Below are 17,375 nucleotides of genomic sequence, written 5' to 3' on the forward strand. Positions count from 1 at the left end.
CTTTAAAAAATAAATAAATGAAAGGTCAAACAAAGCCAAAAACGTGTGTAGTTTACCCACCGTGGCTATCTGTGTGTGGCTGTTTGTGTGTTTCAGAAAGTGGGACTTGGCTTCTTCATGTGTAAAGGTGGGGAGGAGATGGAGGAGAGGTAATCCAGCATTTATGAAACACAAACACACACACACCCTCGCTGTCTGAAATCCCTACTGGATAAACCAAAAGGCTCCAGCCAAAATTAAAACACCCCCACACTCGCACCCTAACTTAATGTGCATGTGAATGTACATAACTGAGCAAACGCAAATCCAAACAGTCTTGCCTCATTTCTCGGCTTCTCCATCTGCACCTCATAAGGAGCAGAGACTTCTAACCAACACCCCTGACTCAGGAAGTATAAAAGTAAAATGTTTGTCTGCAGCTATCGGACAGCTACCTAACTAGCATCACTACAACCCAGGAAATATATGCATTCTTCTTTTTTTTTTGCACCTATCCAATTCAGTCATTTGGGTCATGTGTCCTAGGAAATATAATGAAAATTTCTCTGAGACTCTGAAAGACTCTGAGATCACCATTGATGCATCACTGATGGTCTATCATACTCCAAAACACATAACAAGTGATGGGACATAACATTTAGAATCACATATTCAGATTAGATGTAACATTTAAAATAAAAATGCATAAAAAATTTAACAGAATGCACAAAAATGTTTTCAAATTCATTAAAAATATTGTACATTTATTACATCAAAAGGCAATTCTGTTTACATTATCATTTTAGATAAAACATAAGCCTGGAACTCCTTTGTTTACAAATACTCTCCGACATAAATCTAATAAAAAACTATAGTGGCATCACTATACAGTAATTGTAGATAAAAAAAAAATAGCTACACTACAATTTTAAACAGCAAATACTAAAATTATATAAATCAAGTACACACATATATATATACACACGCCCACAAACACACAGAATATGAATCAGTGAGCAGTGTAATGACAGGTGGTAGCCGCATCCCATTTGACTAATGAAAGAACATCCCATCACTTGTCAATGAATTATGCATTACACGTGATACAAAACGCTTCACTGCATAGATCATTAATACAAACACACACTGTGCATACATGCAGGCAAACACGCACACACGCTGAGACAAACGCAGGAAAGAATGAAAGCTGCTGACGTGAGCAAAAAAGTTTTTTGAAGAAAAACTGCACAAGCAACAAAGTGCTCAAAAACAGTTCTGAATGGGGGGTTTAATATACACTACATTCAGATCTTCATTGTTAATGTTGCAGTTTTGGGGCCTGGTAGATCTGGCATGGATGAGCTTAGATTAGTATAAGTGACGCTCTGGGGTGTAATTGACTCTTTTAAGACTTTAATAAAATTTCTGCACAAATTGTACAGTGAACAGTTTGTCCTGTACTGAATAGTTTATGCAACCAAATCAGTCACATAAGTCAAAGGCAGCAGGGTTTACTGAGCAAAATCTAGCCTGGTACTTACAAGGTAATAAGCAGCAAAAACTATTGATCCAGAATATGGTTTCAGTAGCTCTCTTCAAAAAAAACATAAAGAGCCGAGGCCTCCTCTCCTAACTGAGTTTCTGTTTATATAAAATGCCCGTGTTTCTTAGCTTGGAGAATCATATCTTTGAATGCAGAAAACACTATCAGCTCTCTGATCTGACAAAGAAGAAAATCAAAATATTGTCAGACCCAGGTTTTAGTAATTCATGTTTAGTTTATGTGCCCTTGGTAGGAATTAATGCAGACTTGATGGTGGGGATCAAAAACCTATCAGACTTTGTGATGGGGCAAGAGGCCTGCCTGGGGAGTTAGCTATAGAAGCATGTGTGTCTGTATTTAAATCTCCATTTAAAACCTGCTTTGATAAAAGAAGCTTTTTATGAGGTGATCCTTACTATGGGCTTTTACTCTGTTTCGTTTAATGTGATGTTTTTAGATAATTCTGCAATCTGTCACCTATAAAAGAGAAACAGATATGTCTCTAGGATAGTGTGTGGCTTCATCTGCACATGTGCATTAATGGATTTTAAATGGTGCTTGGAAAAAGGTTTATTAGTTTTCGGTGGCTTTAGCAGTTGCCCAAAAGGGAGTTGAGTTTGGGAAAGGTGCTTTTTTAGTGAGAAGTGCAGTTCTGCTAGCAGAGAAAATATTAAGATATATAAGTTATGAACATAAAGTAAATGTTTTTTATTAGTGAAGAGTCAAAAAAAGGTATTAATGCCGGGAAATGTTATGAACACCACAAGGCCAGACCCAAAATATTTATATATGTTTTTAGTGTTTAGACAAAGTGAAAGTTTCCTGCGCACTGGCAGAACATCTGACAGCAAAATCAGGTGGTTTGAATCAGCTCTGAGTTCAGAGAGTTAGATGGTCAGGAGAGCTTAAAGGGTGAAAACATGTTCTTCTGCAGTTAAAATGGCTATTTTTTTTTTATTCTTAGGCAACAGTAAAGTGAGGAGCCTGTGTAATGCAAAAATTTCTCAGAACATTTATTGGGAGCACATAAAAAATGAATAAAATAAAGTCCATTCATCCTTCCTGTTATTCGTTATCAAATTTAGGCTGGCTTCTCAATGTAAGTAGTTAATATGAATTTCTGTGTATGTAGATGGCAACAGATTTGCAATTTTTACCAATTTATCACAGTGAAACTTTGTGTTATCACCAACAGATTATGTATAACCGCCATTTTGATGCTATTAATCAAAAAACGTATATAATAAGGTTAATAATAATGATAATAATATATTATAATTAACTTTATTTCTGGAATTTTGCTCATGCCATGGGCCCAAACCACTGTTTTCTTCCAGTGTGACTCTAGCATAAGTTTAGGTTCAGAGTATTTGAGAAAAAAATAAAGAAAGTATAACTTCACTGCAGGAGTTCCTGGCTACCTGCATCATAGCTAAACTCCATAACGTGTCATTGTCTTGTCTTCCTCCCCTCATACCCAACCCGTTATTGCAGATGGCCATCCTTCCCTGAGCCTGGTTCTCCTGGAGATTTCTTCCTGATAAAAGGGAGTTTTTCCTTTCCACTGTCACCAAAGTGCTGTCTCATAAGGGGTCATCTGCCTGTTGGGGTTTTTTACCTCGAGGCAACTGTTGTAATTTGGCGCTATATAAATAATACTGAAATGAATTGAATTATATTACCAAAAGTGTCCATTCATTTGCATTCACACTTAATATTCCTTTCTTAATCTATTGGATTTAATATAATGTTGGTTCACCCTTTGCAGGTATAACAGCTTCAACTCTTCTGGGAAGGCTTCCCACAAGGTTTACGAGTGTTTATGGGAATTTTTGACCATTCTTCCAGGTCAGACATGTGATGTTGGATGAGAAGGCCTGGCTTACAGTCTCCGCTCTAATTCATCTCAGAGGTTTTCTGTCAGGTTGAGGTCAGGACTCTGTGCAGGCCAGTCAAATTCTCCCATACCAAACTCGCTCACCATGTCTTTACTGACCTTGCTTTGTGCACTGGTGCATAGTCATGCTGTAACAGCAAGGGGGCATCCCCAAACTGTTCCCACAAAGTTGGGATCATGACATTGTCCAAAATATCTTGGTGTGCTGAAGCAGTAAGAGTTTCTTCCACTGGAACTAAGCAGACGAGCCCAACTCCTGAAAAACAACCCCACACCACAATCCCCCGAACTTTGCACTTGGCACAGTGCAGTCAGACAAGTACCATTCTCCTGGCAAATGCCAAACCAAGACTCTATCAGACTGCCAGATGGAGAGGTGTGATTCATCACTCCAAAAAACACGTCTCCACTGCTTTAGAGTCCAGTGGCAGCATGCCTTACACCACTGCATCTGACACTTTGCTTCGTCTTGGTGATGCACGGCCTGGATGCAGCTGCTCATCCATGGATACCCATGAAGCTCTCTACACACTTTTCTTGAGTTAATCTGAAGGCTACATGAAAGTTGGAGGTCTGTAGAATTTGACTCTCCAGAAAGTTGGCGACCTCTGCGCCTCAGCATCCACTGACCCTGCTCTGTAAATTTACATGGCCTACCATTTCATTGCTCAGTTGGTGTGGTTCCCAGTTGCCTCCAGTTTGTTATAATACCACTAAAAGTTGACTGTGGAATATTAAGCAGTGAGGAAATTTCGAGACTGGACTTGATGATACCTTTCTACTTGTTGTAAAGGTATCATCCTATCACAGTACCACGCTGAAACTCACTGAGCTCCTGAGAGACTCTTTCACACATATTTCTAGGAGTCTGCATGCTTAGGTGTTTCATTTTAAACACTTGCGGCAATGCAAGAGATTGGAACTTTTGAATTCAACGATTTCGATGGGTGTGTGAATAATTCTGGCAATGTAGTATAGTTTGGCAAATTATTTGAGAGTGTTTATGTAACAACACTCTAACCGAGCCTTGAAAGCATTGTATTCCTTCCTCAGAGGCTAAAAATCAAAGTGTTTAGGCATTCCAGCCAGACCAAGATGTCTCATCCCGACAACAATGAATCCTTTACATACTATTAAAGCACTAGTGTCTTAATGTCTGCTCTGCCTAGTAAACAACATCATCTGCCAAACCCCTTTCCCCTAAAAATGTGGTCAGATTTCCAAATGCTACAGGCAAGTATTTCTAGAGGACCTGCAAAACAAGCAAGTAAACTCTTCCTTAAGTGAAAAAAAAAATCAGTAAAATGTCTTTTCAATTATATAAATATCAACTTTCACTGTTTTTCCCTTCTTCTTTGCCAGATAAAGACCATTATGCACTGCCCCGGCCTGTATAATCAAATTCAGGTGAAGGAATGCTGCATCTACAAACACGTTCCTACCTTCAGTTCTAGCAGATTCTCTAACCAACAGGTCGTTCATGCTCACGGTAACTACGACAACAAACAGCAACAACAATAAGAGATATCAATATATCAGCACCACGAGGGGTTTGCAGCTGTCCTGTCATCCTTTGGTGTAAGTTGTTCTGAGGATAACAGCGAGCCCCCTCCCACCTACCCACCCTTGCTATTATCCTGCATGGCACTGGTACAAAAGTGGCTTAGGATGCAGCATGGGAATAAGAAGAAGGATAAATGTGACAAAAGAAAGATGGAGCCGAGCCAAATGGTTGGAGGAGGAGAGATGAAAAGAGGTTTGTGTATGATGGAGTCAGACAGCTCCCACAGCTAAAGGGGGAATATTCCCATGATCTGCTGGAGACTTTGATAGTACAGTAGATGTAGCACAGATATAGAAAATTATCATGTTTTGTTTACTGCTCACTCAGAGTGGGGAGAAATGTATTAGCTGTTCAGAATGGCTCAACACTTAGAAGCTCTTTATCTCAGGTTTTATTGCCCATCATTAAATTCTAAAAACCTTATTTTCTTACAACACGCCAAATGATTTCCTCATGTTGCTGTTAATTCAATTTGGGGAAATTTCTTAGACCAAGACAGATCATCATCCTGGAATCAAGAAAAAACAACTGATTTGCTTTGGTATAATTACACTTGGGTCTTTAATGCACTGGCACATATATGGAAAAATGATCCAAAAGATCCCTTTTTAGACAAACAGAAACACTTTGTCAGCTCGCATAAACACACTGATCCGAAAGCAAACAAGAAGCAGACCCCAAAAGTACTTACTGTGCCCACATAACCGCCAACACACCTTACCTCCCAGACTCTACAGACAATGGCACAGCTTGTTTTGTATCGATGACAAACCCAAAGCTATCCCTTCATGAATCCCAGAAACAAAACGGCTCTGTTGTGACTCAACAGCTCTAAACAAAGTTCACATGACAGAAAAGGAATGACACCAAAAAAATAAAAGTGAAAGGTTGCAATCCACGTAGCGCTAACACAATGGAAGGTCTCTCCTTTAGTGACTGGGGCTCTTCCTGTTCAAACAGCCTTTTACAGTCAAAGGGTGAATCAAAAGGGAGATGGTAAAATGCTGCTTCCCCTCTTTAAGGCCCGTTTTAATAGGCTCCTGAATGAACACTGTGTGTGCACACAATCGCTCTTTCATGCTAAAAAACAACAAGACAAAGGAAATAACAGGGACTAAGGACTATGCTGAGGGACGTACTGTAAGCATGCTAAGGAATAAAAGGCCCAGGATGCATTTTGTTAATTTGTTTAAAGTTAGACAGTAAAAGGAACAATTTTTTTGTACTGGCTCTTTTCAGCAATGCACATGTAACACCCTGGCACACAACCAGTGTCCACAGGTGAAGGCCATGGCTGAAGGGTGTGGGTGAGGAGATGGGAAATTCCCACTCTAAAGTGGAAGGGCAACAGATGTTGAAAGGTTGCGGCTGAGAATTAAACTTACTCACCTTGTGAATCCATTGTTTTACATTTGATGACTAGGAAATGAATGTTGGAACAAACTTTTGCAGCCAGAAGAAAAGTGAGACAAATTCAAAGCCCGTCGACATCAAATGCCATCTCATTCACCTTTAACACAGTTTGCAGTTTTTGTTTTATTATGGGGATTTGAAAATATACGGGGCTTCTAAACCGCAGCAGTGAAAGAGTTCTTTAGGCCTGTTTCCTCTGGCATGTGTATGTAAGTATGTGTACAGTGCTGTGCAAAAGTATTGATCCCGTCCTCACTTCTTTACTTTTTGTTTGGAAAATTTAAATAAATATTGTTGAAACATTCAAACACATAAAAAGCATATTCTGCAAAAATGAGCTTAAAAATGAGCGCTTGATATGACCACCTTTATTCTTCACACAGCCTGATCTCTCTTAGCTGAGCTTTCTTGTCCTTTCTTCCTTGTAATTTCTACTGTTCAGGAATAGTTCTCCAGGCTTGTTGATTTCTAAGAATGGCTGACTGGGAGCCACGTTCCACTGAGGCAACTTCTAATGAGGCTTCAAACTGATCAAGTGAAAGGCCAAGTGTATCTCTCAGGTCCTGTGTCGGATCTTTACTTGATTTTCTTCTATTTCTTAAGGACATGTCTTTCAGATACTGTTCATCAGCTATAGATAGTGATTTAGGACATCTATCTTTTTCTTTTGTCTTCCACTCCTTCAGCTCCCTCAGATTTTAAGGACACACTACAATTGTTGCTCATGCTCTCCAGAGGATGCACTTGCAACACTGCCAGATTGATTCCCTTGCTCGTTTCCATCGTCCTCTGCTTTTACTTTACTTGTCCTGCAGCCAGCTGCAGCGGGAAAGCACCAGAATGAACCAAACACCAAAGGCTCTTTGTCCACCAGTGTCAGACAACACACTTTCACTCTTCCCTCTCTTTGTCTATCTACCTCCTACATTCACCCAGCATGAGCATGAGTCTTTTCCCTGTCTCCAGCTTTCAACAATGCTTCACCTCTGAGTCCCAGCCCACACAGCAAATACCGCTGAGAGGAACTTCTCCCTTCTATCTGGCTCATTCATTGTCTCGAACACCGGGTCGCTTCTGTCTCACTCCTCTTGTCTTCATTTGTCACTTCCTCATCAACGCAACCTCCGTCTTTCACTCAGAATTGGTGACCCCACCCAACACCCACGTGGCAGTGACTTCATCAGGCGGCAGCTGCTGCAGTCAAGGCCACAGGAGCAAAGTGTTGGTGGGGAGGCCAATTATCTCCGCCACCGTGTCTGGGACACCAGCGTGAGACCTCTGGAGGACATCGCCCACCTCGGCGTCTCATCTTGCCACTTAATCTTTCAAAATGTGCATCTGTGAATTTCATTTGTCAGTACTATCAGCTGTAGGAATGTCCACTTGTGTTGTCTGGGAAATGAAGCGGTGGTACTGTTCAAGGCCATCAAAGTACTGATAAACTGGCTCTGCTTTCCTCAGCCACTGTTTCAGCACACCTCTTAGCCAAGTGCAAGGTTTGCGAGTGGAAAATTACAGCTTTATATTAAGCACTCCGGTGTTTGTGGGGAAGTCATGATTGAAGCACCCCAGAAATAAGGGAAATTCCAGCCTAGTGCAAAATGGATTAAAGACAAGTTAAACAACCATCTTTTTTACCAGATATCTAGGATTTCTTTCCTGCAGAGTTCATCACCATTAAATCTAAACATGTTTCTTTCCCAGAGTTGCTTTATCTCTTTGCCTGTGCTTAAAGGTCAGCATTACAGTAGACTATTTGTTCAGGCAGCCACATGAGGAAGCTGCTTGAGAGTCTCATTTAAAGGCTCCAGCTTAAGTTTCAGGTGGTTTGCAGCTCTGCAGCGGGTCTGTGTGCTTACAAAGACTCAAATGACACTTGGAGTCCTGGTTTGCTTTGATTTTTAAGTTTTTCCACTTTTCATTTTTTTTCTGTGTTAACTTGAAAGCAGCAGATGTGATTACAACCACCTGTTTGATGGCTACTCATTTAAGTGGGCTAATCTCATGCATCTGAACCGACACATGCATAGCCAGCTGATGTCTATGGCTACAATATGAAGAGACCGCCATCTGCTGGATAGTTCCTTAAATTACATGCCCCATGTGTGCTGGTAGATCTTTGCCCGCCTGGACCACATAGGGTCACTGGTCCTGAGGTGGGCCGGACCAGTGCATAAAATTACAGAAAAAGTTTTCCAATTAAAAAATATACATTTTTTCTATCTAGTGTAGAAACAGACATTTCTTTCAATAGAAAAAGTTGTAAAAATTATGAAAATACAGTTTAAAACGTCAAAATCTATACACTCGCCAGTGGGCCGTATTGAACTCTTTACCGGGCCCATTCTGGCCTCTGGGCCTTATGTTTGACACCCCTGACTTAGATAGAGGTACTAAGTGATGTATGATAAAACCAACAAGACATGCACACATGATTGCTGCATTATAAAAATGTTCTTTATTTCATGCTTTTGATTATTATTTTTTTAACTTTACCTCAAAAAGCGTTGTTTAGTTATTAAAAAGTCTGCGATGTTTAAGATTCTCAGCTTTGATCAAAAACCAGATTTCTACCACTTTTCTCAGAGCGTCGAGCTGAAGCAAAAAAACAACAAAAACGGCCTCGTGGCTGTGCGTACGTGTGTGTGCGTGCGTGGTCAGAGATGCTGGTGCAGCCACAGCGCTGTGTTGAGGAAGCAGTCAACCTGTGTGTCCACTCTGGACAGAGAATGTCCATCTTCAGGAAACCACAGCAACCTGATTTTAAAGAAATAAATGACAGGAATGACTAAGTTGAATATGAGTAAAACCAGTGTGGCAGGGCTCACACTGTCAGATTGTCTTTATGTAGTTTGTTGTGCCCCGTCATACCTGACAGGTGAACCTCGGCTCTTCAGTGCTTTATAAAGCTCCATCCCCTGGTGTGGAGACACCCTCCTGTCTCTGCCTCCCAGCATCAGCAGCACCGGAGCCTTGATCTGCACATTGTCACACAGCACATTTCTTTACCCACATTTTTGACTCAAAAAACATCACTTGAGGCACGCTATAAAAAAGTCCTGTGTTTACAATTGCAACGACTGAACTTCCACAGGGCGGGCTTAGTTTTTAGAGACACAACTGAGAGTATAAGAGCGGTAACATCATCTCTGAGGCACCTTTGTCTCGTCATTGTGGAGTCTGGGATTTAATCAGCATTGTGAGCTCTAGAGGGGTCTAAAGAAGATTTCCTTATTAAAGCAGCTTTGTAGCTATCGCTTCTGGTCGTTTCATTAAGGTTATCACATGGGATTTTTGTGTTTGTGTTTGACCTTGGCGGCATGTGCGATGGGTGACTTCTGTAACATAGCAGCCAGGGCCTCAGCAGTGGGTATCTGGTCGTACGAGTAGTGAAACCCAGCACTGGTGTAACGCCTGGAGATGGGGTGACAGAAAGCATTCATGTATGAAGTGGATTTGATCTGATTCAGCAGAACAAAAGCTCTCATCTGTCGACGCATATCTGCATGGATGCCTCACCAGTCCACTATATCACTGGTTCCCAATAGAGTAGCAGCATTAATGACAGGGTTCCTGGCTGCGCACACTCTGTAGGACTCAGGATACTGACCGAGCAGGTGACAGGCCAGGAAACCGCCGTGAGAACCACCTATTGCAGCCAAGCGATCGGGGTCGAGGTTCGGGTCACGCTCCAGCGCAGTAAGCACAGCCCTCTGGGTGAAAGACAAGGAAGCCAGGACAGATCATTTCCTTACATCTGCAGGGGTGACTGTGCAAGTGATAGAGTTACATGTGCAGATATGGTCAAATATGGGAAAAATAATTATGTTTTTGTAATTCTGACAAACTGCATCACTGGCAGGATTTGTTGCTGACATCACTCTTTCCTGGATTTGGGAGCAGAAAAAACAAAAAGGACATACCTGCACATCTTTTACATCCTGGCTCCCAATCTGACCGATCAGTGACAAAATGCTGTGCTGGCCGAACCCCGTGGATCCCCTGTAGTTCACTGGGTAGAGACACAAAATTAGAAAGGGAAAAACCGCGAAATCAAAACTGAAATGTTAAAGAAATACTAACAATATTAATATTAATAATATTAACCCTGAAAGGCTTGTAGTTGTTGTAGATGGTGACTGATTTGCTTGTTCACCAGAAGATATTAAGTTTCTGTATTTTCTTTCTTTTATTAAAAAACAAAACAAAACAAGATAACGTAATGTATCTGGTAATGGTGGGATGATCGTGTATTTATGTATATATATATATATGTATTTTTTAAAAAATGGTTCATATTTAGAATAAAAAGAATCAGAGACACACTTGGGCCGTGGTTCTCAGCTGAAAAAAAGGTGTGTCGACTCCGGGTCAGGGACAGGGTACTGACCCAAGTGGAGGAGTTTAAGTATGTCAGGGTCCTGTTTATGAGTGATGATAAGAGTGGAGCAGGACACCGACTGACTGACTGGTGTGAAGACAAAGCTTTGACTTCACCTATGGTCACGAGCCTCTGGGTAGTGACTGAAATAATGAGCTCACAGATACAAGCTGCAAAAATTAACTTCCTTCAAAGGGTTGCTGGGCTCTCACGAGACAGGGTGAGGAGTCACTGAAGAGGGACTCAAAGTAAAGTTGCTGCTCCTCCACATTGAAAGGGAAAGCTGTGGTAGTTCAGGCAACTGATTAGGAGGGCTCCTGGCCCTTGCATAAGAGTGGTATTTCAGGCATGTCTTACAAGGAGGCAGCTCTGGGAAAGACCCAGGACACACTGGAAAGATTATCTCTTGGCTGGCTTTCAAACATCTCAATGTCCCTGGAGGAGGTGGCTGGGGAGAGGGAGGTCTGGGGTTCTATGATTAGACTATTACCCCTGAGAGCTGGACTCAGATAAGCAGCAGAAAATGGGTAGCGAATCAGAGCCTTCACTCCATTGTTTCACATGTGTACTTTTTATGGACTGTTTAATTATTACTATTAACTGAATAAACCAAAAAAGAAACAAATATACCGTTTGCTGTATTTATAACTCTCTGAAGACAACAAGCTAATCCAGTTTTTAATCTTTACCTTAAATTAAATTAAATCCACCTCATTTTCCAAAACGTTAAACTCATTTGTGTGCACGGCATGAGAGCCTGACAACATCTAAGCAGCACATGTATCTCACCCATGAGCACAGCGAAGCCGAGTTTAGCCAGCCCAGCTGTGGTGCTGTTCCACTCTGCAGGGAACTGAGAGTGAGGGCCCCCTAGTGGTGCAAACAGCAATAACAGGAAAACGATTTAATAAATCACAAACACAGTAGACAGAAAAAAGGCAATAACACGGCATAACAAGTAGGGACATGAATACAGACCATGGATGAAGACCACAAGCGGTGTCCTGGTTTCACCAAGGGGACGAGATGGTTTAACCAAGACTGCACCAAAGTCTAAGCCAGCTGTATAAGACAGAGAGGAAGTAAGAGGACAATGGAGCTGAAACTCAAAACACGTCTACTGAAGGAGAAACTGAAAGCTCACGGTAGTTTGCGTTCTCCTCGTCCGATGGAGGAGTCACATCTAGAACTTTCCAGCTGAAGTCAAAGGTCATGAGGGGCTCCTGCAGAGTTTGCCAGGACATGGCCTCACCTGCACGCGGGACAAACCCCACCCTCTGAATGCACGTCCATCCCCGTGGAAACAAGAAGCAGATAAACAGAAACATATCAAATCATTTTAAATAACTGAAAAGATTCGCACATGCATTGCATGTTTGTGTTCACATGTGGCGTTGTGGTTTGTCCGACCAGAGTGGGAGGGGTGTTCGGGCTGGAGCAGCAGACCACCATCAGATCTCTCTGGACTGTCAGCAGTTTCCAGCTGCCATAAAGTTGGGAAGAAGAATCCGAGAGGTCTGAAGAGGAGGAAACAAAGACGGAGGTGAAGAGGGTGAAAGAAGAGATGAAGAATAAACACATGGGCTCTTGACAGGGGTGAAACAAACAGAGAGAAAAGTCAACCCTTAGAGAGGCAAGATGTGCTGTTCTTTTTTTTGGTCTTGTCATACCTTTCTGTTCTCCCTTGTCCTCCTGGTGAAGATGAAACAGTGGAGGAGGAGGAGGGAGAGGTTCAGAAAGAGAATCAGAAGGAGGTGGAGGAGTAAGGGGAGATTCATGAGGCAGGGGAGGAACTGGAACCGGAAGAAAAGGAGAAGGCGGAGGTGGAAGAAAAGGGGAAGGAGGAGTCGGAGAAACAGGAGATGATGAATGAGAAACAGAGGGGGAATCGTCTGGAGGAGGGAAAAGAGGAGATGGGAGAGGACAGGAAGCCCAACATGGGAAAGGGGGAGGGGGGAGCAGAGGAGAGAGGGGAGAAGGAGGAGGAGGAGGGAAAAGAAGTGATGGAGATGAGGACAGGAGGGAAAGAGGAGGGGGAGGAGGAGGAGGTGGTGGTGATAGAGATGGAGGAGAGGACGGACTCTTACTATCAGAGAGGGAGGTGACTATCTTTGATCTTCTGTCAACTAGGAAGAGACCCTGAAAGAGAGAAACGCAAAATGAGCCATGGAGAAGTGTGTGTGTGTGTGTGTTTGTGTGTGTAACACAACATGTTATAGACAAAAAAATAGGAGTTGTTTCAGTTATACCAGGTTGTGCCAGAGAAATGTGTTTGTTACCTTCCAGTTCCTGCAGGCGCTGCTGAACATTACTCTCTGGCTGTCTGCAGACCAGCAGCAGGACGGCAGCGCTTCATACATGCCTGCAAACTCACCTGGAACAGAAAGACGTGCAGAGGGGTTCAACTCTCCACCGAGCTCCTCAATCTTTACGAGCAATCACAAGTAACACTTAAGTTCTCTTGATGCATTAATCTCTTACTGTGAGAATTTATAGTTCTTCAAATCTGAATTTTGAAAAACTCATCCATCATAGTTGCAAAATTCTAATTGAAACTGACACGAGCCTCTCTTTTGGCACCTTCAGGAACTGTAACGTACCAGCCTGTGGCCTGCTGACAACATCCAGCAGCGTAGATGTCTCCCCGCTTTCCAGATCCAGCTGTGGAGGATGATCCATGAGTCAGTCCGCAGTCAGCCATTAAGAGAAAGAACACACAGACATGCACAAAAACCCCACATACATGAGCACACATACAGCACCTGCTGCAGACTCAGGCACTGGTTGTGAGGGCCAAACACTGCACCCTGCAGGTAGATCAGCGTGGACCCATCAGGACTTAGCCTGGGATTGGACACTGAAAGGTTTTCCCCCGACAGACGTTCTGGTTTGGAAGACGAGAGGGCTAACTGAGCAAGGTGGGGGCGCAACTTTAATATATTAACAAACAGACAAAGAGAATGCTCTCACCACAATGTCCACACAGGTCAATCTTGAACAAGGCTGACCTGAAAGAGTTTAGACCAACAGAGACATAAAGTGAAGAAGTACGTTTTAAATGTATATGTATACAGAAATCGTGTATTTGCTTCAGTCAAACTAACTACATTTTCTTTTCATAGTGTCTGAAAACATTCACAAGTTTCAGGGTCATTTTGCTGTTTCTGTAAGCGCATTTAAAGCAGCTCTCTAACCTGCGGTTGGAGCAGAACTTCAGTCCGAGTCTGAAGGGTTCGTGGTACCAGCCAATGAAAAACACTGCCTGACTGCCGGGAGCCCACAGAGCCTGGAGATAACAACACACAAATGTACAGAGAGAGAAAAAAACATCCTCCTGTTAGTTTGTATGAAAGTTACTTACAGAATAAGGTGTTTGAACATTTAAGGTTCAGTGCCGTAAACTTCTGCATCCTCACCTGTCCAGGTGAAACATCAGGCGGAACGCCCTCCAACACGCTGGCCGCGCCGATCTCCAAATCCACCACACAAATCGCCGGCTCGCTCCTATTGGTCAGGGCCTCCCCCCAATCTTCACAGTACAAACTCCTGTCCTGATTGGGCATCGGAACCCACGTCCCCCCAAAAAAACAGAACAAGAGTCCGGCACTCAAACACTCTGCTGTAAGGTTAGCAAAACAGCACGAACATATGTTTGCATCATACCTTTCTCCACGCGTGTCCCCCATCTTGCGTTTCGGCTGATGCGTTCTTGCTTCTCTCCGCTACGTACAGCAGTTTGTTCTCACACGCTGACCACGACAGGCAGCCAAACTGAGCTGAAAATAAACACATGTGAGAATAAGTGTTTGTTTGTTTTAAAAATACAGACGTAAATGGATGCAGAACAACATGGCAGCACGGTGATGAGACCACGTCCTTGATTCTTATCGGTTTCTGGTGGTGATACGTCAGGATTTCATCTCACCATCGTCATACACTCGGCCGTGTTTGTTAAGAGCAGTCAGGTTGAGGCATTTTCTGAGGCCATGGCAGTTCCATATCTAAACAGACACGACCATAAACAGCAGCCTGTTAAGATGCGCAAACGCAGACATTACAAAATGAAGCGTCCCGTTTTTCTTACCTCGAGGAGCTGGTGACCGCTCGTCTCTCTGATAACAGCTCTCAGGCCTCGAATGGGTGAGAATCCACTCAACAACCTAAAAAAATAAAAGACAAAGAAAAACTGACTCCAAAATTTGATGCAGACAGAGGGATCCACTGCTTCTCTACTGCACCTCAACCACACTCAGTGGATTTCCAGCTTTCTGAGACACCCTGTGGTGCACTCGTACATCACAGCAGCAGGCGTAAAACCACCTGAGATCAAGTCAGTAGAGATTTTCAGGCACTGTTTTTTTGCCAACCAATTAAGATTTTACATTAGAAAATGTCCCATTATTATTACTATTAAATTATGGCCCAACTCACTCTCCGGACACAGACACACACGGTCCTGGTGGAAGAACAGTCCTGATGCTCTTGTGAGTGTTGCTCTCCGAGATCAGCCTGAACTCCTGCAAGTATCGGAGTCTGGAGCATCGGACCAGTTCGCTCTGACTCCACTCTGCACATGGACACAGTGAACATAGAAAAGTTTATTACTTGTCACAGAACAGAGAAAAAGCCATATGTGTCTGCATGACATCCTGGCAAGCAAATATTAATATAATAAAAGATAGTGTTCCCCCGTCAGATTAAACCAAAATATCTGCTCAATTTTTTCACTTGTTATTTTAATGATCCAGTTAAATTATTATTCATGGTTGCACTATTTTCTCCGATAGCTTTTCTCCCCTGTGAGATGGACGGTGGGGGTTGCTGGCTCTCCTTGCAGAGTTAAAGCTGACTCGAGCGTCGATCCCTCAGCTTCACAATCCCGTTTAAAATGAACCAGTAACGTTGAGGCTGAATGGAATTCCCCCGACACAGACGGGTTTACGCTGCAAAGCCTTTTAAACCCTTAAGACAAGGTCACTGCTCTTGTACTCAAACGGCAGGCTCTCACAAAAAAGCAAACAAACACGGCCCTCCACATGGAAACATCTTCTGATTGCTTACGCTGAAATGAAAGCAAGTAGTGAGGAGCTCTTTTAATCTTGCTTGTTGATTCCAGTTAACAAGAGGAGAGTGTGAGCTGGATTGGACAACTACTGGACTGAGTGTTTAAAAAAATAACTCCCCCCAACCCCCAAAACAACTCCATAAACTGTCACATTAAGGTGCAAATTAACAGCTTCATACAACCATGGCACGACGTCCCAGTAGTTACTCCTCTAGATCATCAGACCAAGATATCAGGTCATATCCAAGACCTACTGACCAAGCGATCACGCCGGTATTAATCACCTCATAGTCACTCACTTATGTACTTACTTATGAACAACTAATGCTGAAAAGGAAGTATTCTTGAATGTAGATGGCTAGGGTTAACTTCAAGTGCACACTAAATTTAAAAGGACCCTAAATGGAAAGCACTTCCTACTATGAAGCATATGTACTAATAATAAATCGTGTATTTTACTTAGAGAAGTTTCAGCTGGGTGCATTTTATTCCCCTTTTCTCCCACTCCTCTACATTTTGGGGTCAGTACTGAGCAGGTTCAGAGTTTTCCGTTTGTTTTCTCATGAACTATCCATGCAGTGAACATAAATTAGCTGACAGTGGGAAGCCGGGTGGTAATAAATAAATAATGACCATCATCATCATCTGTGCACACATGGGGAGGGAGGGGGAGCGCTCACCTGCTGTCACCGTGTATATCTGGGGCTCCTGGAGCTGCTCATCTCTCACATGGGCTGAAACAGGCACAGGCAGGCCGCTCACTTCTCCGTACACCCCGGTGATTTGTCTGGGCTCCATCAGAGCCTGTCGTGGTTCACTCGTAGTTCCTGTCAAGCCTTAAACCCTGAAACTTCAACAGTCGCTGCAGTCCGCTGCACGGTCATACATCGTGTATTAAATGTTAAAACTATATGAAGTCTGAGGCTCACTGCAGCTCGACTCACGAATACCTCCACACAGCTCTGTTAACGTTTGTATATCGCTTCTTTGGCTGCAGCTCAACATGTCAGAAGAATGATTTTCGCTGCACCAGCGACTCCATGTTGAATTCATGAATGGGCTATACCACTTGGCTCAGGTTGGGGGGGGTGTAGTTGAGGGAAATGACCACGGAGAAGCAGCAGAGATCCGTTGAAACCTTTACAGTCTGAATGAAAGTGCGAAGAATTTTTTAAAACTAAAGTGACCAGAACATACTTTTTAAAAACATTAATTTTTAGTGGTTACTCGCTGTCCACAGTGATATATAAATAGGGATTTTTGGCAGCGTGGAATCTGTCTCATGATTAATGAGGTGTTTTCTTTCTGAAAAAAACAGACTAAACTTGGCCAAACTACACTGTACAATTACTATGCTCCGGGCTTGGAAAATTATTCTTAAAGGTAATTACAGCTTAAATTACAATAATTTCACATATTTTAGGATTTTCATGTAAAGCACCTGTGCTCACACTAACACTTAGATCCGCTAAATATCATGTTTCCGGGCAGAAACTAGACCTCCTTTCTGATGTAACTTTATGAACTTAGGAG

The 17,375-nt window shown here is 42.7% G+C and overlaps 1 protein-coding gene across 3 annotated transcripts; it reads right to left on the reverse strand.

Moving 5' to 3' along the window:
* Positions 1-8,831: 8,831 nt before the first annotated feature.
* apeh (acylaminoacyl-peptide hydrolase) lies at positions 8,832-16,916 on the reverse strand. 3 transcript variants are annotated; one of them, XM_084917583.1, is made up of 21 exons: positions 16,523-16,915; positions 15,209-15,344; positions 14,862-14,937; positions 14,703-14,778; positions 14,441-14,553; positions 14,194-14,328; positions 13,972-14,063; positions 13,748-13,785; positions 13,540-13,661; positions 13,378-13,438; positions 13,057-13,151; positions 12,865-12,916; positions 12,188-12,294; positions 11,922-12,054; positions 11,756-11,839; positions 11,567-11,647; positions 10,320-10,408; positions 9,916-10,109; positions 9,708-9,810; positions 9,268-9,374; positions 8,832-9,153 (listed from the first exon to the last, which is right to left on the reverse strand). In XM_084917583.1, the coding sequence occupies exons 1-21, from the start codon at positions 16,638-16,640 to the stop codon at positions 9,054-9,056; spliced, it is 2,112 nt and encodes a 703-aa protein (XP_084773709.1). In that variant the 5' UTR covers positions 16,641-16,915; the 3' UTR covers positions 8,832-9,053. The 3 variants fall into 3 exon arrangements, 2 of the variants coding, with proteins under 2 accessions (XP_084773709.1, XP_084773710.1); XR_014798940.1 differs by having other exon boundaries at positions 9,042-9,153; positions 10,007-10,109; positions 16,523-16,916; XM_084917584.1 differs by lacking the exon at positions 8,832-9,153 and having other exon boundaries at positions 9,281-9,810; positions 10,007-10,109; positions 16,523-16,916.
* Positions 16,917-17,375: the final 459 nt, after the last annotated feature.

This window comes from Perissodus microlepis, chromosome 20 (assembly GCF_051167445.1).
Source record: "Perissodus microlepis isolate ML-2025 ecotype Zambia chromosome 20, ASM5116744v1, whole genome shotgun sequence".
Classification (NCBI taxonomy): domain Eukaryota; kingdom Metazoa; phylum Chordata; class Actinopteri; order Cichliformes; family Cichlidae; genus Perissodus; species Perissodus microlepis.